The sequence below is a fragment of the Anolis carolinensis genome, chromosome 5 (assembly GCF_035594765.1).
Source record: "Anolis carolinensis isolate JA03-04 chromosome 5, rAnoCar3.1.pri, whole genome shotgun sequence".
NCBI classification, from domain to species: domain Eukaryota; kingdom Metazoa; phylum Chordata; class Lepidosauria; order Squamata; family Dactyloidae; genus Anolis; species Anolis carolinensis.
In genome coordinates, this window is record NC_085845.1 from 25,604,991 (window position 1) to 25,627,581 (window position 22,591).

The following is a 22,591-nucleotide window of genomic DNA, read 5'->3' on the forward strand; positions in this document are numbered from 1 at the left end:
GATGAGCACCAACCTCCAGAGTCAAAAATGACTAGACTTAATGTCAGGGGAAAATCTTTACCTTTACCTATGCACTCCTGGCCCCCCATGAAAGTGGAAGATCTACCGTATAATCTCCATATGAATGTCAAAGTATTTACCATTCAGAAACTCTGTGAGAGATAGAACACACAGGATAAATTACAGGACCTCTCTTTTCAAAAGTAGGGATGAAACAGTGACCTAATATTGGAGTTGGTATTTCATAAGCATCCAATGCTGTTGTCTCTCCACAATTAGAAATCTAAAATCAGATTGAGAGAAGGGGACAACATGGCTAGAGAACTGCCGAGAGCAGCGGTGGTTTGAGGACCCCAGACCTGCCCTCAAAGTAGCCTCTCATCTAAACCAGCTTTGGAGCTTTAGCTTGATTCAGTATGGAATAATTTATGAAAGACAAAAAGGTAAATATTGCAAGCCATGCTTCACTCTCATTTCTGCATAATCCTGAGAAACAACTTATTCCTGTTGACTCTAGAAACAACACGATTTGGAAGACCTACTAAAAATTATTAAACAGAAATATTTGGGCCTAAATTCTATTAGAATTTGGAATGCTGTAGACAGTTCTCTTCCTATTTAGTCTCCTGATATCTTATACAAAGTTGTATACTAGGAGATTTGAGCCCATTTTTTCATCCACTGTGGAGTCTAGTTAATTGTCTAATTTTTTTCCAGCATGGGAAACAGCAGAAGACCAAAGGTTCATGACAGAAACACGTGGAGATCAAGAAGAAGACATGTCTCACAAAGAAGAAGAGGAAGATCCATACACTTCCACTCTGTTGGATGATGGAGTCTATGATATGATTCTTGCTAATGTCATCAAAGAGCGAAGTAAAGGAAGCAGATCTTTCATTATGAACCGGCCACCAGCACCTGCACCTCGTCCTTCATCTTTCCCTGTGAAACAGGAGAACACTCCCTATATAGCACAAGGTAAGGCCTGTTTACACTCATTCTTCTATGTCACTGCACTGGTAATTCTGTGCTAGCTTTTAGTCTAAACATTAAAGCGTTTACCCAAAAAGATGGATCTATTTGGAAAATAATGTTGAGGGCATAGGACAGTATCTTTAAGTTACAACCAGTGACAGAATTAGATGAAATTAACTTCTTCATAGCAGGTTAATAAAGGATACAAATTAAAACAAGCATACAGTATCAGGGGCACATTCACACCACACAATTACAGCACTTTAACTCTTATTTATTTATTTATTTATTTTTCAAACTTATAAGCCGCCACTCCCCCAGGGCTCGGGGCGGCTTACAAGAACCGGCTAAAATCAACAATTTAAAAACATCTTAAAAACATCTTAAAAACATCTTTAAAACATCTTTAAAAACATCTTTAAAACATCCTAAAAGCACCTTTTAAAACATCAATAACAGAACTCAAAAGCCTGCCGAAACAGGTGTGTCTTACATGCCCTGCGGAAGGCCGACAAGTCCCGCAAGGCACGGACTGGTGGCAAGGTGTTCCACAGAGATGGCGCCACTACTGAAAAGGCTCTGCATCTAGTTGCAGTTAGATGCAAAGTCTTAAAACTGGGGACTTCCAACAGGTCTTGGTCCTCAGAACAGAGCCAGTATGTAGAATAGGTCATGGGGACTCCATGTACCATGTTTGGTCTTGATCAGTTATTTGTGTGGGTCGCAGTGCTCTCAGGAAGTGAGTGAAGGTATTGGAAGTCCCATCGTGCATGGTCCATCGTCCTCCAAAGTGCACCTGGGTGTAGAGTGAGTCCTGGGTGTTGTCTGTGTCAAGTTTGGTCTTGATGAGACATTGATGGGGTGACAGTGGTCTCGGGAGGTGAGTGAACATACTGCAAGTCCCATCATCCAAGGTCCAAGCTCTTTCAAACCTCACCAAGATGTAGAGTGGGTCATGGTGGCTCTATGTGCCAAGTTTGGTCTTGATCAGTCATTGGTGGGGGTCACAGTAGTTCCAGGAAGTGAATGAAGATAGTGGAAGTCCCATCATCCATGGTCCCTCCTCCCCCAAACTGCACCAGGATGTAAAGTGGGTTACCCTGCAAGTGCGTGTCAAGTTTGATACAGTTTTGTCATTCATGGGCATCACAGTGGTTTGTGGGAGGTGAATTGGATGAAGGTACTGCAAATCCCATAATCCTTGGTCCATCCTCCATCAAACTGCTGCAGCATGTGAAGTGTGTCATTTGGGATGTGTGTGCCTGGTTTGGTTCAGTTGTGTGATTTGTGGCAGTTGCTGTGGTCTCAAGAAGTGAGGGATGGTACTGCAAATTCCATCATCCTTGGTCCATCCTGCCCCAATATACATCAGGACGTAAAGAGGGCCACAGGAGTTCTGTGTGCCAAGTTTGGTCCATTTCCATCATTGGTGGGCATTGCAGTAGTCTGTGGGAGTTGAAGTGAAGTGAAAGTACTGCAAATCCCATCATCTGTGGTCCATCCTCCTCCAAATGGCACCCGGCCATAAAGTGCCTCATGGGGGTTAAATGTGTCAAGTTTGGGCCAGATCCGTCATTTCTGGTGGTGTCAGTGGCCTGCGGAAGGGTCGGCCAATCAGAAAGCTGCCACATACCCAGATACAAACATTCACTTTTATTATATACTAGCTTGGGGACCCGGCGATGCCCGGGTCATTTGAGAATGGTATTATTTGTCTTTTAATGTTATGTATTCTGTTTAGAGTGGGTGAACTACAATTCCTAGAATTGTGTGGTGCAGTACTCTGTGGATGGGGGTGAACTACTGCAATTTCCAGATTCCTGGGGTAATTGTCCTAAAATATCTATCAGTATTCACAGCAGGCAATATTCAATCTGTGTGCCAAGTTCAGTCTGTGTGCCAAGTCTAGATTCGTCATTGGCTGGGTTCAGTGGTCTTTGGATGGAGGTGAACTACAACTCCCAAAATCAAGGCCTCCTTTCCCACAAATACCTGCAGTATGTTCAGTAGGTCATGAGGCTTCTCTGTGTGAAGTGTGCTCCTAGTGCATTGTCGGTGGGGGTCAGTGTTTATCTGGTTCCAGGTGAACTATAACTCCCTTTTCCCCAAACTTGTCCAATATGTTGTATTGGTTATGGGGGCTCTGTGTGACAAGTGTAATGCTCATTCATTGCAGGTGAACTATAAATCCTAGTACCTACTACTCCTGAACTTCCAGACCTGTTCCCCTCCAAACCCACCAGTAGTCAAATCTGTAGGTGAACTACAACTCCTGTATATTCCCCAGTAGGAGTGACAGTGCTCTGACTTGATGCAGGGTGAACTACAACTTCCACCATGTGCAGTCAATCCCTAAACTCCTCCAGTAAGTTTAGTTGCAGGTCAGTTCTGCTCTGTTTGTTATGCAGAGAGATTGGAAAGGAAAGGGCAGTGGGCGGGGCCATGCAAATTCCACAGCAATGGGATGCCTGCCTGTGGTGGAAGAAAAAGCAAAATCTAGGAGGAAATTGTCCCCAAATGAAAGCATTCCTTGGGTGGTGGACTGTAGTGTTTGGGAAGGACATTGGCAGGGGCTGGGCTGCAAGTTCATGGCGCTCGCTGTAACCGCAATGTCAGTGGAATAGAGTGACTTGCTAGATTCTTAAAACTGGGAAGTATAGCCTGTTTGTGGAGGCTGGAGGCTGTCTGTGTGAGCAGACATCCGTGTCACATACACACATACGGGTTTTCGCTTTTATTATGGACTAGCTTGGGGGCCCGGCAGTGCCCGGGTCATTAGTAGCGGGCATTCAGTTGTTTTGGATATTATGAATGGGCCCATTGATGCAGATCTATGGCCAATGGGGTTTGCAGTAGTTTCTGGATGGGGTGAAGGTACTGGAAATCCCATCGTCTGTGGTCAATCCTCCAAAAACCTCAGCAGTATATAAGAAGAGTCATGGGGGTCTGTGCCATCTTTGGTACAGATACATGACTGACGGGGTTAGGAATAGTCTCTGGATGTGGGTGAAGGTACTTCAGATCCTATCATCCATGTTCCATCCTTCACCAAATTCTCCAGGGTTGAAAGTCATAGGGAGTTTGTATTCCAAGCTTGGTCCTAGTCTGTCATTGGTGGGGGTTGTGTGGTCTGTAAAGCAGGTGATGGTACTGCAAATTCCTTCGTCCGTGGTCCATCCTTGTCCAAACTGCTCCAGATGCATCTTTTATGGGGGGTTGCAGTGGTCTGTGGGAGTCAGATCCCAGTATACACTGCCGCATACATACATACATACCCACAAACACTGACTTTTATTACTATATACCTGGTTGGGTACCTGGCGATGCCTGGGTTATTTGAAAGGGGATTTTATTTTTTTTTAAATGAATTATCCCATTAATAAAATGCATAAGGTTGTAGATGGACAACATCCACAACATCCTGTGGCGCAGGCTGGTGAGCAGCCTGCTGCAATAAATCACTCTGACCATGAGGTCATGAGTTCGAGGCCATCCCGTGGCGGGGTGAGCACCGTCAATTAAAAAAAATAGCCCTTGCTCGTTGCTGACCTAGCAACCCGAAAGATAGTTGCATCTATCAAGTAGGAAATAAGGTACCACTTATAAAGTGGGGAGGCAAATTTAACTAATTTATGACGTTGGAATGAGGAAGTGCCATCACAGTGGATGATCTCTCGGTTCTATGTGTATATGGGCATTGAATGTTTGCCCTATATGTACATAATGTGATCCGCCCTGAGTGCCCTTCGGGGTGAGAAGGGCGAAATATAAATACCGTAAATAAATAAATAAATAATGTTGCCTAAGTACCTGATGTTGCCTGGGTTCATTTGGTAAGGATATATATATTAGAAATAGGCATTGTTGGATTTTGGATTTAAGAATAAAGCTATTAGAAAATGCATAACCATATAAACAGAACCATTTATATATATATATAAACAGATCACATTATATACATATAGGGCAAACATTCAATGCCCATATACACACAGAACCGAGACAGAGACAGACGCAGAGGCAATTTAACCTTCTCCTGAGGGGATGTTCGATTCTGGCCACAGGGGAGAACAGCTGCTTCATCATCCACTGTGACGGCACTTCCGCATTCCAATGTCGTAAATTAGTTAAATTTGCCTCCCCACTTTATAAGTGGTACCTTATTTCCTACTTGATGTGGTGCTACTTCCATCAGCCCAAGATCAACCTATTTACGTACTGCTGCCTTACCTTGTTGAAGGAGAGTGCTGTATCCAAAAGACACAGGCAAAAGCTGCCCTGTTTGGAACCATGTGGAACAGGGAAGATGGCTGCCTCTTTTGCGGCCTAGCACAATGGAGGCAGGCTGCAAGGCCTGAAACGTGTTAGCAAAATGATCAAAGTAGGCTTGGATTGGGGCTTTGGGGGCTAGAAGTGTTCATAAGCATATCATTAAAAAGATAATAACAATGTTCTCTGCTGTCTTTTGAAGAAAGTAGGGCCTTACAAAGAAGTTGAAAGCTGAGGCAAGCAGCATGGGGCCAGCCTGGAAGGCCTTAAACATGTCAGCAGAGGGGCCAAAGGGGGCCATCCGTTGTCAGTGGGTTCATGGGTCGTAGGGGTGATGTGTGTCAAGTTTGGTCCATGTCGGGCCTTCCTGGTGGTGGCAGTGGTGTTTTGGATTACCAAAGTGTAGGCCGAAGGCTGTTAACTGTACCAAAGCTAGCATCGGTCTGAGGAGAGAAGTAGGCCGAACGAAGCCAGTTGGTAGTAGTTTTTCCCTCAGCGATCCCAGTGGCCTATGAAAGTGATGGCCAATCAGAAAGCTGGCACATTCTGCCCAGCCAATCAGAAAGCTGACCCATATTCCGCCAGGCCAATCAAAACGCTGATACATACTCGCATACAAACGTTCACTTTTATTATATATATAGATAGAGATTCTAAAGCAGGGGTCCCCAAACTTTTTTAGCAGAGGGCCGGTCCACAATCCTTCAGACTGTGGAGGGGCCGAATGATCATTTGGAAAAAAAAATACAAACAAATTCCTATGCATACTGCACATGTCTTATTTGTAGTGCAACAACAACAACAACAACAAAAGAAAAATACAATATTTTAAAATGAAAACCATTTTAACCAACATAAACCTATTAGGATTTCAATGGAAAGTGTGGGCCTGCTACTGGCCAATGAGATAGTCAAGTTAATTAGGATTGTTGTTGTTGTGTGCCTTCCAAGTCATTTCAGACTTTGGCCGAGCCGAAGTCTAAAATTAATTATCTATTTACTGCATTTATTTACTACATTTATATCCCACCCTTCTCACCCCGAAGGGGACTCAGAGCAGCTGTATGTACATACAATACATTATATTATTAGCACAGCGCAATATTAGCATTATACATTACTATAGCCGCCCTGAGTCCCCTCGGGGAGAAGGGCAGGGTAGAAATATTGAATATAAATAAATAAATAAATATTGAACTATACCACTATCTATATATATAAAAGAGTGATGGCATCACGGCAACATGCAGGGCTTGAGGAATCCAAGGCTGGAGTAAAAATTGCTGGAAGGAACATTAACAACCTTAGGTATGCAGACGATACCACTCTGATGGCCAAAAGTAAGGAGGAGCTGAGGAGCCTTATCACCAAGGTGAAAGAAGAAAGTGCAAAAGCTGGGTTGCAATTAAACGTCAAGAAAACCAAGCAACTACACCTATTGATAACTGGCAAATAGAGGGAGAAAGCGTGGAGGCAGTGACAGACTTTATATTTCTAGGCGCAAAGATCACTGCAGTTGCAGACTGCAGCCAGGAAATCAGAAGATGTTTACTTCTTGGGAGGAAAGCAATGGTCAACCTTGATAAATAGTGAAAAGCAAGAGATATCACACTGGCAATGAAGGTCCGCATAGTGAAAGCAATGGTATTCCCCATAGTAACCTATGGCTGCGAGAGCTGAACCATAAGAAAGGCTGAGCGAAGGAAGATAGATGCTTTTGAACTCTGGTGCTGGAGGAAAATCCTGAGAGTGCCTTGGACTGCAAGAAGATCCAACCAGTCCATCCTCCGGAAAATAATGCCCGGCTGCTCACTGGAGGGAAGGATAGTATAGGCAAAGCTGAAGTATTTTGGCCACATCATGAGGAGACAGGAAAGCTTGGAAAAGATCACGATGCTGGGGAAAATGGAAGGAAAAAGGAAGAGAGGCCGACCAAGGGCGAGATGGATGGACGGTATCCTTGAAGTGACTGGGTTGACCTTGAAGGAACTCGGGGCAGTGATGGCCGACAGGGAGCTCTGGCGTGGACTGGTCCATGAGGTCACGAAGAGTCAGAGACGACTAAACGACTGAGCAGCAGCAGTTCTGAGAAATCTTAGCACCGGCAATTTGCAGATGAACAATTAGTGTTCCCAGCCAGAGTACTATAAGTGCCTCACCAAACTACAGACCCCAAGATTCCATAGGATAGAACCATGGCAATTGAAGTAGAATGATAGCACATTCATTGAGTGATACAAATGGATTGCTGAAACAATTTGTGGAGAAGTTCCTCTGTTTTGGGAAAACTTGTACATGTTGTTTTCACAAAGAAAATGCAAAGTTCAGACACAGCTTCAGAACTTATTTTTAACCACAACTAAAGGTGATGTGTTCTGGATACTTGTCTCAGTGTTTAAAAATAATCCATTGTATTTCTCATGATAACAGCTGGTGGCCTTCATATCAGCTTTCTTGTCAATGTAATGATAACCCCATTCTTGGTTTTGATTTTAGTCCAAATTTTCAAGGAGCTATCCAAGCTGTTGAATCATCTGGGGGAACAGGATTCAAATCCCTCGATTATCATTCAGACTGTAACCCAAATCATTCTGTTGACTTGAGTTGGATCTACACTGCCTTACAAAATCTGCTTTGAACTGGATTATATGGCAGTGTATACTCGTAAAATCTAGTTCAAATCAGTTAATGTGGATTATCTGCTTTAATAATTTGGATTATATGGCAGTGTAGATCCATCCCTGGAAATATAGAATGACATAAAATTTGTGGGAAACAATCCACTAAAAATGTCCCAAAGTAGTTTTTACTGCTCCTAGAAACTATACCTAAAAAACATTCTTTCTTTTACCAAAGTGACTTTAACAAAATGTAGCTCTGTCCTCATTCATATGCCCTCATTACCAAAATAATGGCAGTTGACCAGGGAGTTGCACTGGAGAACCGAGACATTCCTAGAGATAAAATTTTAATCAAATCTATGAATAATCACATTCACAAACGTCAGACCTACAAATGTAGAGGGGTGGTTGTATTTGATAATAAGAAAAGGAGATATCATGCCAACCTTGAGGTTGTCTACTAATAGCACTGGCAGATTGAGAAGAAAAACCAGTCACCTGATCGCAAACTTTACTATTGTATTTTTGAATATGTGGTGATGTGGAAAGTAGCCAACCTAAGTGAAGATATTTCTATTCAGGTTTGGTCAGCCATACACTCCACTACATTCCTATTCCCAGTGTTGATCTTCAACAAATCAGAATAACCAGTTATTGAAAATAAGCTGGGCATTTAAGGACTCCAGTGGCATATCCTGTCCATGCAGAACATACAATGGAAAAACCATGAAAATGGAGAGAAAATGAGCCAGTTGACTCATGCTTCTCACTGAAAATAATAAAGCTCACCAAGTGATTCTAAGGACAATTACATCAGTTTTGTACCAGTTTAACTATCACAATAACCCAGAAGCATTACACAGTGTTAACAATCTGTTGGGGATTTCAACCTTAAGGACTGCAATCCCCAGAGCTCTTGGGGAAAGTTTTGTTTGCAAGATAAACGCCTATAACCAATCTGCAGTGTAAACAGAGTCTCATTTAGTGAGGAGAAACATTAAATCTAAAAGCAAGGGTGATAATCTCCTGGCTATCATTTATGTAAAATTACCTTGCAAAATGCAACAAAGAGTGGAAGATGGAATGTCTGAGTTCAGAAAAGGGAGCAGGTGTTTTCTCTCTTTCTTTTGTGCTCTCTCCTTCCTCCACCCACCCACACAGAGTTCTTTCAGAAGTAGATTTACATTTAGAAGAAGAGGACATTGCTGAATAAATGTCTGTCCCCTTCCCACATAGTTCCCAATCCTGCATACAGTTTACAGCAAGAGATGCTCTGCAATACGAGGATATCTCATCAAGGTGAAGCCATACCGCAGTGCCAAATGGCTCTGTATCCAGATGGTGAGCACTCTCGGTATGCGCATTTCCTGTTCCTTGAGGGGTTTTTTTTAATGTTCTTCACCAGGTTATTTCAACACGCTGCCAGTTGCAGATCGTCAGCAAGTAAATGCAGAAGGCCATTTTGTTTAATCACACATCACTCATTATTGCTCATTACTGGCCCAGGAACTGAAGTTAGCGCAGTTTAACCATAAACAGGTGTTGTTTTTGTTTATGGTGATATGCCATAATACTCAGCTCTGACCTCTGCCTAGGTCTGAAGGAGAATCTTCAGTCCATAGTTCCTTGATATCTTTGGCCAAGATTATCCAAGAGGAAGCAAACCAATTGTGGGTAGTGCTTTTTTGTGTTTTTGTTTATTCAGCCCACTTTCCAGTAGGCAGGCTTACTACTACTAATCCAGTCCCAGTGAGTCTCACAAAGATCCAGAACACCACCAAATTATATTTTGGTTTTTTTGGGTTTTTTGGAATTTAACTTCCAGAATCTGCATAACAACAAGGTCAGCAGCTGCACACACTGGATGATTCTGGAAAAGTCATCAAAAAAACAGTAACTTGATCAAGATGTGCAATGGTCAACAGAAGGAAAAATCATGGGTAGCCTGGCTGTCAAGCTAGGGGTGCATCTACACCTTAAAATTAATGCAGTTTGGCACCACTTTAATTCTTCAGTGTAGATGCACCGTGGGGGGGGGGGTCCAGGTGGGGTGTAAAGTTTTCCTGGCCATTCCTTTTGTATTCATGCTTTTCTCTTAACCTTAAACCCACTAGTTTAAGTTATTGCTAGAACTGCAGTTTTACTTAGAGGTTCTGATAACAGCTATATTTTCATTCAGAGCACAATTTTCCCTAATATTGTTTCATTCATATGGAGTGTTTTCTTCAAGTCAACAAGACGTGTATCATGTCATCAATGTTATTTGAGGGCTTTTGTCATAACAGGTGGTACTTCCAATGAAGCAAATCAGTCTTTTGCTGCCTCAGCATGCTACATTAGACAGTTCAAGCTGAGAAAAGAATAAAATCAGATTATGTGTGTGCACGCACGTGCCCTCAAGTTGGCTGATAGAATGAACTAAATTGAACAAAAACCAAGTGTTTATTCTCAGTGCAGTCTCAATGGCTCTTTCCTACTTAGTTTACAGTTTTATCCAAAATCATCTCATAAATCATGCAGTATATACTCATATAAGTCAACTTCATGTATATGTTTGGGCCAAACTTATGCATTTTTGAAACAGGTAAGTCAAGGGTCATTTTTCAGAGAGAGAGAAGTGCTGGTCTTTTGAGGGGAGTTGTCAAAGAGCTATTACTGCCGAGATTTTCCTGTCCTGGCATTCAAAAAGGCCAGAATTGGGGCCATGGCAGAAAGAGTAGAAGGGGTTTGTAGTTCTCCCTGGACCTCCTGCCTTTTGCCACTACTCCCGTTCCTTTTAAAAACAGAAGTTAACATACATAACTTATGCTGACCTGTGGATAGGTTGATTAGGGTTTTGGGGGTCGATCTTTTAGTTAAAATTTCTAGATTCATACATGTTTGGGGGATATCAATCATAATGTGCTTTCTGCGAAAAATCAATGAATGTGTTGGAAATTGCAACCTTCTTCAAGCCTCCTCTAGTAATTTGTTTACCTATAATCCTGTTGCTTACTTATTGTATGCATGTTCTAGTATGCAGCTTTCTTTCTTTGCTCTATGTTTTTTCCTAAGAAGTTGTGGGAGGGGCTGCAGACCATAAGATCTCCTCTGAGACGAGCACAGAACACAGATGTCTTTGTCTTTAGACGTTGAGACTGCTCAGATCGCAGACTTGCAACCACTTGCTGTTGTTTATTGTAAGAGAGATGTTCTGACCAAATGGCACAGAAACTATCTCAAACATATCTGTAACTGACTGTACAGTTGTGTACCTGTATATGCTGAACACATGAAGGTCATGAGTAAACCAAATATGTTATTTTTACCAAAGTCTACTTTATTTTGTCTTATGAATGCATAATATAAGCAAGTTGTTTTATGGGAGAGTAGATATATATTTGGGGCACTGAAAAACACTTCTGAAGAACTGTTTTATGCACTGGCATATTCTCTATTTCCTAACAGATCAAACAATAGGTTGTTCAGTCCAACGACTGAAGCAAATTGCCTTGCATAATTACATTTGGTTGTATACCACTTGAGAAGATTCTACTCAAATGGGTTTTTGGCTCTTCTCTAAAAGGCTATTCTCTCTAAAAGGTCATATTTTTCTAAAATAATGATCATCAGTCTCTCAAAAGAAAGTAAGTGCCTCATGTACGGAAACACTAAAACCATCTACATCCCTTTCTCAATGAATGACATTAAAGAGACCATATTAGAATGGCAGCTAAATTAAGAAGATAACTTCAAACAGTTAATTATTCTGTTCTAGCTCCCCACCCCAACTTGCATACAACATTGTGCTCCAGTTATGCCACTTTGAGGTGAATATGTCATGTGATCAAAAACAATTGCATGTGAGTTATTCGAAATTTGAGGAGGAAACTCAAAATGTGTCAAAAACTTAGTCCAATGCCTGCTAGTTTAGCTCTTATTAGGAGCAATTAAACATACTGTATACTTACTTCCTAGGATAGCTTTAATGGTAGTAGCTGGATTCACATATTATAGTACATAATTTTTCTTTTACCTGTGGATTTGAGGGGTAGTGTTTACTGTTGTATAAACTGCAAAATGTTTCTTCATTATTTTCCCTAAAATGCTGAAATGTCCATGCCATATTGCAATGTAATTACGTGTCTCCCTAGTTCAGTCCAAAAAGCAAATAATGTATTTTCTCTTACTTCGCCCACTCACTATATTTGTTGCCAGCTGAAGTCATTGCCAGCAAGTTGCTGAATGCAAAGTAGTTCTAACAATTTGACTCTGAACAGCTGGAAAAGAAATTCCATTTTTTAAATTGCTTCAGCATTGCAAAAACTCAGCAGAAATCCCTAAGCCTATCAATAAAAATACTTTGTAATCAGGGACATTGTCTTAGATCCACTTGAATTTCTTTTCTGTGGGTTGGTAGGAATCCATGACTCTCAAACTCTCCTGCCCTTAGTGATGAACGCAGTCATCCTTCCATAACACACATCAACTGGGCACAATAAAACTGCTCCAAGGCCCTTGTGGTGATTGAAAAGACTTCATTAATGTAACAAAAGTCTTATAAAAATGGTCCACAAGAAGCCCTTTTTTTCATGTAAGTTTCCTTGAGAAACTGCAAGTCACTTCTGGTGCGAGAGAATTGGCTGCCTGCAAAGATATTGCCCAGGAAATGCCTGGATGTTTTTGATGAATATGAAGAAAGGGAAATGCTTTATACTGAGACAGCTCTTTGGTCCATCCAACCCAGTACTGCCTATATTCACTAACTGTGACTCTTTGAAGTTTCAGGCAGTGTTCTTTCATAGCACCCCCTGAAGACCCCTCGTAATCTTGGGCATTTGCACACAATTATAATACTGTGATCCCACTTTAACTGCCATGATTCCATATGATGAAATCCTGGGATCTGCAGATAGTGATAATGTATGCCTTCAAGTCAATTACAATTCTAATGCAAAGGCATATGGTTTTTGAGCAAGGAGGAGAGGAGATTTACCACTGCTTACCTCCAGGTATGAGAGAGTGTGACTTGTCAAAGTCCGTCCGGTAGGTTTTCATGGCTGAGCAACTTTTAAAACTCTGGTCTTCTAGATATCTAATCCAACACTGAAAACCCCTATTCCATGCTTGGTCTGACAGATTTTCTGTTTGGGGAGTGGTATGTAGAATTCTTGGTCAGCAAACTCTACTGCCTCACCAAACTACAAATCCTAAGATTCAATAGACTGTTGGACTGGCAGTTAAAGTGGAAACATAGTGCTATAATTGGGTAGTGTGGAAGAGACCTAGGCATGTCAGGCATCATGGTAATTGCCAAAACAGAGCCTTAAGTAGTCAGGGTACAGCATTTCAGCTTTTGACAATTTAGCACCCAGTTTCTTTTTAAAAAATGAGGCAAAATAGTAATTATATATATCACAGTCTGTGATTCTAGAATGAAAATATTTAGCTTCCCAGCTTCCTCAGTTTGCTGTCCATACTGTTGACTGAGTCTACTAGCCAGTCAACAGGAATTTGATGTAGCTCTCCAGCTCATGCAAATAATTGTCCTGGAAAGTTTAAGCATTGGAAATAATGCCAGTCCACACTGTGAGAGATCTGTATTCTGTTTTCAAGGGCTTGGGATGTTCTTGCACAGTTCTGAAAGTTAACTACCTTTCTTGTTATTCTGTTGCTATGACTGGTTTCCTAATTTGCTTTTCACTGTAGTTTTTCAGCAAAAGGTGAACAGGACTCCTGTCGATAACGAGAAGCCAATCTATGCTGACGGGAAACCAGGTATGGAACTTCATAATCCTACTGTTCGTACTGCATCTTTTTAAAGGAGCACAAAGAATGGTTAATACCAGTACAATGACTCATTTCTGCAATTATTTCTTCTTCTGTAGAAATAATAATGCTATCAACAGTACAGTTATCTACAAAAATATCATTTTCTAGTTGGTATCCTAAACACAATGTATTGGAAGCATACCTACATCATCCTTCCACCAACCTGTTGTGATGGCTTTCAAGTCACATCATCCCGAGCTAGAATGGTCATTGAGGGTTGTAGTCCAACACTTCTGAAAGACAGCAGGCTAGGGAAAGCAATCTTCTAAGATTTTGCTACATAAAGTGTACATGGACTGGAAATGGACTCTGAGCCATTGGCTGCTGGTCCACAGTAATCTTCCAGGAAAGAGAGAAAGTTAATAGGTAGCCAATAGACACAACTATGGCATTGTTGAGTAGGACTGAAATATCAGTCCTATAGTATTTCCCAGGTAGAACATGAAGCTAGGATGAGCCCTAAAACAGAACATCAAGACAAATAGACAGCACACAATAACTTTGGCTAAGAAATCCATCAAGTCTCAGTCCTTCTTTCAGTCTAACCTACTCACAGTACTGTCCGAGATAAAGTTTCTTTCAAGCTTCAGTATTTTATAGTACTTCAGAGTTGCACAGACAACACAGAGAGCAAAACTGTCTTTCTATACCTCACTCACCTGCTCACATAGACCTGAAGTCTATGTGAGCAGCACAACATGTAGCTAGGGTTTGTTTGCTGTTTAAGGGGATAATAAAGTGTGGCACTGTATATAACCATAACCTCCATTTGTTGGCCTTGGACACACAATATTGAACTTACAGCATTTCTAACAAAACACAAATGATGGAGACCAGCAAACAGTACAGACCATGTGCAGAAGTCAACTATTGTCAATATGAAGCTTGGACTTCTTAAAACAGATCAGCATACAGTTGAATCTTTAATTCAGCACATTGGAGGGGGGAATCCCCATATCAGAAAGCTTGACAAGCAATGTTTTGAGGGACAAATTCATATCTGATATGCTGTCATCTCTCATTTGGTATGATCAAGTGGTCTGTCAGTTGACAGTGCCAGCAGTAGCAAACGTAGTAAGAAGGGAAAATATGTGTGTCACATAATGTTTACATGGGGTTGCTACTGACTGTATCATTCCAGTTATTTCAAGAGCTAAGATGTATTATTAGTACAATCAAAGAGTACTAGCTTGATATTGCAGGTGTAGATTCTGTTGCTGGCTTGTGTCTGCTATGTTGTAGGAATCCATTCCAGGATTTAATCTAATTTTTTAAACTATCTAAAGTTCTCAATTTACTCAGCACTTTGATTGCACATTGCCAAGGCTCTGTATACACAATTCAGGGCCCTGTCTTTATACGTATTTAATTGGTGACAAAAATTCTAGTATACTATGTTTTGTTTTTGTAAACAGGGTGTTTATTCTAATCTTCAAGCAACATTATATTTTCCCGGGATATGATTAAATGTCTAAGTTAACACAATGTCCAAGGTTACCATTATACAAGTCCAAACAATTTCTAAACATCAATCACCAGCTGAAATGAAAGTATGTTTCATATGTTAGCCAGATGCTCCATTATACTGTGTTATCTTGTAGCCACTGGGTGCAATTAAAGTGAAAGGGGAAACATTAATTAGAGCTGCTTTGCAACAGTACAATATCTTCCAAAGGGAATCAAATCAGGATGTATTATGGGTTGAAGCACCATAGAAAACCCACTGATAAGAATGCCAGCAATGTAAGCAAGACATAGAAGGCATCATGTTTTGTTTTGTTTTCTACAGAAAATTAGGCAACATTATAAGTAACCATTTTACCATCATATGGTGATGGTCAATGCAATGTTAAAGCTGGCACTTCGGATTAATCTGAGGCATTTTGAGAAATAGTTTATAATGCAAAAATATTATTATGTGTTTATAGTAGTTGTCATTAGCACAAGGCATTCCCCAACAGACTTCAAGTGAAAGAGATTTTTTTTCCCATGCTATGATGTACTTTAAAATTATAGGTCATCACCAGACAGAAGCTCCTGGTGGTGCAGTGGGTTAAACTCTTGTGCTGGAAGGACTGACGACTTGAAAGTTGGGTTGCTGACCTAAAGGTTGCCAGTTCGAATCCAACCCAGGGAGATCGCGGATGAGCTCCCTGTATCAGCTCCAGCTCCCCCTGTGGGGACATGAGCTAAGCTTCCCACAAGAATGGTAAAAACATCAAAATATCTAGGCTTCCCCTGGGCAACATCCTTGCAGATGGCCAATTCTCTCACACCAGAAGTGACTTGCAGTGTTCCAAGTCACTCTGACATGAAATAAAATCCCACCAAACAAGAGCCATAGACAAGGGTCTCTTTCTGTGTAGAAGAAAGTTAATCAAATGACTTTTTCTTCATCTTCTTCTTTTGCCTACTTTGCTTTTGCATTAGGATGAGCAGTTTTGACCCTCCGTTTGTTTTGGGTTTGAAACCTCTAAATTCCACTTCATTATCTATGCTGATTAATGAGGGTTATATCACAACAATATCTATCCTGCGCCATACAGACCCTAGGGACCAGATGGAAGTTGCTTTTGCTTTCTTTTAAAAAAAGTTTGACTTGCCCAAGATGGGTCAGTGGGTTTCCCTGACCAAGCAGGTTTCTGAACATTGACCCTCAAAGTTGCAATCCAATATTCAAACCATTACACCATTTGTTTAAATCGGTGGAAATTTCATGTAATGTATGGTGGACCAGTACCATTCCAAGGATGACATCTGACAAAGTAGGAGGGAAAGTGGGGGAAAGTGTCTTAACCCATTCCCTTGCATCTTTCCCCATCTTCAGGGATGGCCAGCCATGCCATGTACTTGATACACCTTTCCCCTCATTTCTTCTGCTTTCTCCCACTTTCTGAGGCTTGGAGTCAGATAACACATAACTCCTCAAGATGGTTACTAGACTCTGTTTCCATGTGCATAGGAAATGGAGTTACACTGGAAGTACCCATATGTCATATGATGGCCTCCGTGGGGCTCCATTTCCTAAACACATGGAAATGGAGTGTAGCAGCCATCTGATGAGGTCCCAAAACACCAATTCAGAATGCCAACTGGTATGCCAATTGTTATTAGTCCACACACCAGACAGAACAACAGAAAAAACCAAGGTTAAACACAAAGTTTAGTGATCTTTTGAGTCCATTGAAATAGAAAGAACAATTTCCTTGAGATATTTCCTATTGGCTCCCTGTTTCAGTACTACCTATACGGAATACCAATAGCCACATGGCAGCCAATTTGTGCAATTGATAGAGCAGGGGTCCCCAAACTAAGGCCCGGGGGCCGGATGCGGCCCTCCAAGGTCATTTACCTGGCCCCCGCCCTCAGTTTTATAATATAATATTTTATATCAGTTTTAATAATATGTTGTATATACATATATTGATAATAATATTATAATGTTATACAATATAATACTAATAATAATACCATATAATAATATTAATTATATGTTATATGTTACATATAATATTACAGTATAGTGGTATAGTTCAATATCGTAATATAGAATGCTAATATTGTGCTATGCTAATAATATAATATATTGTATGTACATACAGCTGCTCTGAGTCCCCTTCGGGATGAGAAACGTGTGATATAAATGTAGTACAGTAGAGTCTCACTTATCCAACATAAACGGGCCGGCAGAACGTTGGATAAGCGAATATGTTGGATAATAAGGAGAGATTAAGAAAAAGCCTATTAAACATCAAAATAGGTTATGATCTTACAAATTAAGCACCAAAACATCATGTTATACAACAAATTTGACAGAAAAAGTAGTTCAATACACAGTCAGGCTATGTAGTAATTACTGTATTTACGAATTTAGCACCAAAATATCACGATATATTGAAAACATTGACTACAAAAATGCGTTGGATAATCCAGAACGTTGGATAAGTGAGTGTTGGATAAGTGAGATTCTACTGTAAATAAATGTAGTAAATAATTAATTAATTTTAGACTTAGGCTTGCCCAGAGTCTGAAATGACTTGAAGGCACACAACAACAACAACAATCCTAATTCACTTGACTATCTCATTGGCCAGTGACAGGCCCACACTTCCCATTGAAATCCTGATAGGTTTATGTTGGTTAAAATTGTTTTCATTTTTAAATATTGTATTGTTCTTTCATTGTTGTTGTTTTGCACTGCAAATAAGACATGTGCAGTGTGCATCGGAATTTGTTCGAATTTTTTTTCCAAATGATAATAATTCGGCCCCTCCACAGACTGAACGATTGTGGACCGGCCCTCAGCTTAAAAAGTTTGGGGACCCCTGTGATAGAGTGTTGACCTGAGACTGGGAAATTCCAGATTCTAGTCCTCACTGATAGTCAACATAGTGCAGTGCTTTGAGTATTGGATTACAGGTAAATTCCCTCTGAACAAATTTTGCTGAGACAATCCCAAGATAGGTTTGCTTTACATTCACCATAAATCAGAATTACTTGAAAGCACATGCTTTTAGAGTTTTTCTCTCTAAAAATAAAACAGTAAGAGAAATGGAATAAAACATGGGTTCCTGTCAAAAGGCTTCTAAAATGCCTTTAAAAGTGTTATATGTTGTGTCTGTGAAGTAGCTTTGTTTTATTCATTTAATAGATATCTTGGACCTGAGCCATTTAAGACATTATTTAGATACTGCATTATATTGTATTATTTTATTTTTACTCTTTTTCCAAATGCTGGGACACGAGGTGGCTAATGAGATAAAATGTAAGACATTACAACCCTGTACACACATCAGCCAAAATATGTCCCCCTCTAGGCATTTTCACAATTCTCCAGACAATTTTATGGTATGCTTCATCCAGAAAGTGACCATAGAGGAGTCTTCTCTAGGCATTTCATAGTTGTTCCAACACAACTCTATGCTATGTTGTGGGTAGAAGTTTTCATTCAGTAGAGGTTCTATATTACCTATGGTTTCATATATTCATTCAAAGTCCTTGAATGTATCCTGCATTCAAGGGATGGGGGGATTCTTAAATTGCCCGTTTAAAACTTCAATGTAGAAGAAAAGTTGGATTGCTAAGAAAACAGTTAGTTTCCAAAACTTTACTGGAATACAAGGGTCTTTACCTCTGATAAAAGCAAGATAGGGAGAGAGCCATACTAATTCCACACTTCCAGAGTCTGGGGAAAGCCTACAAGAATATTTCTCACTTGCATTTCCACCAAACAAGTCTGTGAAGGTGGTGGGAACAAAAGAAAGACTTCCCTCAGAAATCATTGAGGTTGGATAGACTCATCTGAAATCCTTTAGAAAATCTGTGCTCAGACTGTATAGGGATTTATAGGTCATAGTCAGCACTTTGAACTGTGCTCAGAAACAGATTGTCAACCAGTAGAGCTGTTTTAATAAAGCAGACAGGTGCTTCTGCTAATCAGCCCCAGTTAACAATCTGGTGGCTGGCAGCTATTTGGACCTACTGAAGATATCTTGTCTCCAAGTCATTTGGAAATTTTACTCAGTGATGGTGAGTGGTTTGTATGTCAGTGCAATGAATCCATTTCAGTTTTCAATTGAAACTTTAAAAGAGCAGTCTTAGGTATGGAGCCTCTGCAAAAGTTCAGCACCTTGGTTAGCTCAGAATAAACTTCATATAGTAGATTTACCACTTCTTCAAGGAAGAAGTCACCATCCACAACTGATGATAGTGCCTTGGTTCACATTCCTGAACAGCTGGCTTGATTTCCTATCCCAGCATGCATAATTCAACATCTTTTCTACAGGGCCACATATTGCTTGCCAATTGTCCTTGCAGATACTAGAGAGAGAATCCAGCATTATACAATGCTTATCTTTTGGAAAGTGTAACACACACAGTGTTTGGTTGCTGTGAGACACTGTTTTGATGACACTGTCTTTCCTGTCCTTATTTTGTGAACCAAAGTACCTGGTCTTAATGCAATGTGTCTGTACGTCCTCTTTTGAATTTCATAATTAGTTAATGGTACAATGCTATCTCACAGCGAAAATAACAGTGACAACTAAATTTAATGGAGAGTGAATTAAGCAGGCAAATGGCCATGAATCTGAATGCTCTGCCTCTGAATGCATCAGGGCTCCCCCACTGCATCTAAATATTGGCTTTTTACTAATATGTATGGGCAGCATTCATCTCATTATATCAGACAACAACAGCCATACTAGGAAGTTAAAGCTTCTTGGTGCCCCTTCTGAAATCAAGACTCAATGCTACAAGATCAAACAGGCTAAAGAGAAGCTAAGAACCAGAACATGGCCTACTATCTGTGAGTGGGAGGAACAAAAGCCAACCCAAATTATTCTACTGCCTGAGACATAGCAACAAAACGTTGTCTACCAACAACCAAAACACATAGAATGCAAAATCAACCAAGTTGTTTTGAGACATGAGGCATGTTTCTTCCCCTATACCTGGCAGCATGGAGTATGGTTTGAGCATTGGATTATGACTTTGAAGACCAGAGTACAAATCCCTGCTCAGTCATGGAAACCCAGTGGGTGATCTTGGGCAAATCACGTCCTTTTATCATCAGAGGAAGGGAAAGGCAAACCTCCTCTAAGCAAATCTTGCCCCCTCCCTATAAAAACAATAATACGTTAGTCTGATGTTACCATATGTCAGAAATGACTTTAAGGCATAAGAAACACAAACATATAATCAAATTTCCTACATGGCATGGCTCTACCTAATGGTAGGCCTGGCCCTATTTACAACTGGATAAAGAAGAATGATATTTCTAACTAAATATTCTATAAATTGGTATCTTGAAGTAGTAAGAGGAAGCAATACCTATCTTATTAAAACATTTAGAGTTTCATTTACTTTCTGAATACACTTCTTTACTCTGCACTTTAAGAGGAAGCCAGATTGATGCCTTCCAGATTTGTAATCAAGATTAATCCTCACATTCTAAGATAAACAAAACTGCCCTACAAGGCAATTACTCTATGGCTATTTTCTGACTGGAATTTATATTTCAGTAAATATTGTTCTGAGTGTGAATCAGCTTTCCTAATTGTTTATATTTGCTGGTTGCAGGAAGAACTGGACATGACAATACCACATATACTACTGACATGCCCAGTGTCCCATCAGGGCAGGAAGAACTGATACTATTGCAGGAGCAGGTGAAGAGGGGAATAATTTCTATGGATGAAGCTGTGGAGAAGTTCAAAGAATGGCAAAACCATAAAAGTGGATTAAAAGTCATCCAGAAGGTAGAATTATTGTGGATTGTACGCGTGCTTATGCACCAGTCATTCTTTTCAAAAAGAAATGTGTAAAGCTTAAGTGAGTTTCAAGTTTTCAAGATGCAGGTTTTCCATCAAACTTAAGACAAATATGTATTTGTTAATAACATACAAAATTGTTACTGAGTCAGAAGATATATGTGGTTCTGATATCATAGTCTCTATGGTTGATTAGTCCAGGAATAAGCTATATAATAATAATAATAATAATAATAATAATAATAATAATAATAATAATAATAACTTTATTTTTATACCCCGCCTCTATCTCCCCGGAGGGGACTCAGGGCGGCTTACATGGGGCCAAGCCCGAATAAAAACAGTAGCAGTATAAAACACAGCAATAGACAACAACTTGCACAATAAAAAAAAAATAAAAAAATAAAAATAAAACATTAGCCAATAAAAAACAAGAACTAATAAAAACATGGATTAAAACTGAGAGATTGTAAAAGTAGACTGGGTAAGGTGCACCATATAAATATTGTAAACACAAGGTGACTGATAAAGTGCTGCAAATTCTGGAAGTGCAAATTGGGATGGGAATAGACCCTGTGTCTATATCGAGTTGACAAAGGTAAAAGGTGCAAACCGGTACAAGAATGGTCACAGATACAGATTGCTTCTGGATTAGCAATCTTTATCTAAAGGCTTGAGTAAAGAGCCAGGTTTTCAAGCTCTTTCTGAATGCTACCAGGGTGGGGGCTTGCCTGATTTCCCTGGGGAGCGAGTTCCAGAGCCGGGGGGCCACCACGGAGAAGGCCCTCTCTCTCGTCCCCACCAACCGTGCTTGTGACGGAGGTGGGAGCGAGAGGAGGGCCTCCCCCGACGAACGAAGAGATCGTGCAGGTTCGTAGGGGGAGAGGCGATCACTAAGGTAGGAGGGTCCCAAATCGTTCAGGGCTTTGTAGGTGATCACTTGCACCTTGAATTGGGTCCGGAAGGTGAACGGCAGCTAGTGGAGCTCCTTAAGCAGGAGGGTTGACCGCTCCCTATAATTTGCTCCAGTTAGAAGCAAGGCTGCCGAACGTTGAACTAGTTGGAGTTTCCGGGCCGTCTTCAAGGGCAGCCCCACATAGAGTGCATTGCAATAGTCCAGTCTAGAAGGCATGGACCACCGTGGCCAGATCAGACTTCACGAGGTAAGGTCGCAGTTGGCGCACAAGTTTTAATTGTGCAAAGGCCCTCCCGGCCACCGCCGACACCTGAGCATCAAGCGTCAGTGCTGAGTCCAGGAGGACCCCCAAACTGCGGACCTGCGCCTTCAGGGGGAGTGCGACCCCGTCAAGCACAGGTAGCCACCCAATACCCCGATCGGACATACGACTGACCTGGAGGACCTCTGTCTTGTCGGGATTAAGCTTCAGCTTATTCGCCCTCATCCAGCCCATCACAGCTGCCAAGCACTGGTTCAGTATCTGGGGGGCTTCCTTGGAGTTCGGTGGAAAGGAGTAGTAGAGTTGAGTGTCGTCTGCGTAGAGATGGCACCGAACTCCAAAACTCCGGATGACCTCTCCCAGCGGTTTCATGTAGATGTTAAAAAGCATGGGGGACAGAATGGAACCTTGCGGGACCCCACAGGTCAAAGGCCAGGGGTCCGAGCAGGTGTCCCCCAGCTTCACC

At 40.9% G+C, this 22,591-nt stretch overlaps 1 protein-coding gene across 2 annotated transcripts in view; it reads left to right on the top strand.

Moving 5' to 3' along the window:
- Positions 1-22,591, top strand: part of bank1 (B cell scaffold protein with ankyrin repeats 1) — a 188,610-nt gene that overhangs the window by 143,486 nt on the left and 22,533 nt on the right. For both annotated transcript variants that reach the window (XM_008118265.3, XM_008118264.3), the window contains exons 10-12: positions 718-978; positions 13,554-13,622; positions 20,757-20,935. In XM_008118265.3, the coding sequence (XP_008116472.1) occupies positions 718-978; positions 13,554-13,622; positions 20,757-20,935 (509 nt within the window). The remainder of the gene's footprint in view (positions 1-717; positions 979-13,553; positions 13,623-20,756; positions 20,936-22,591) is intronic.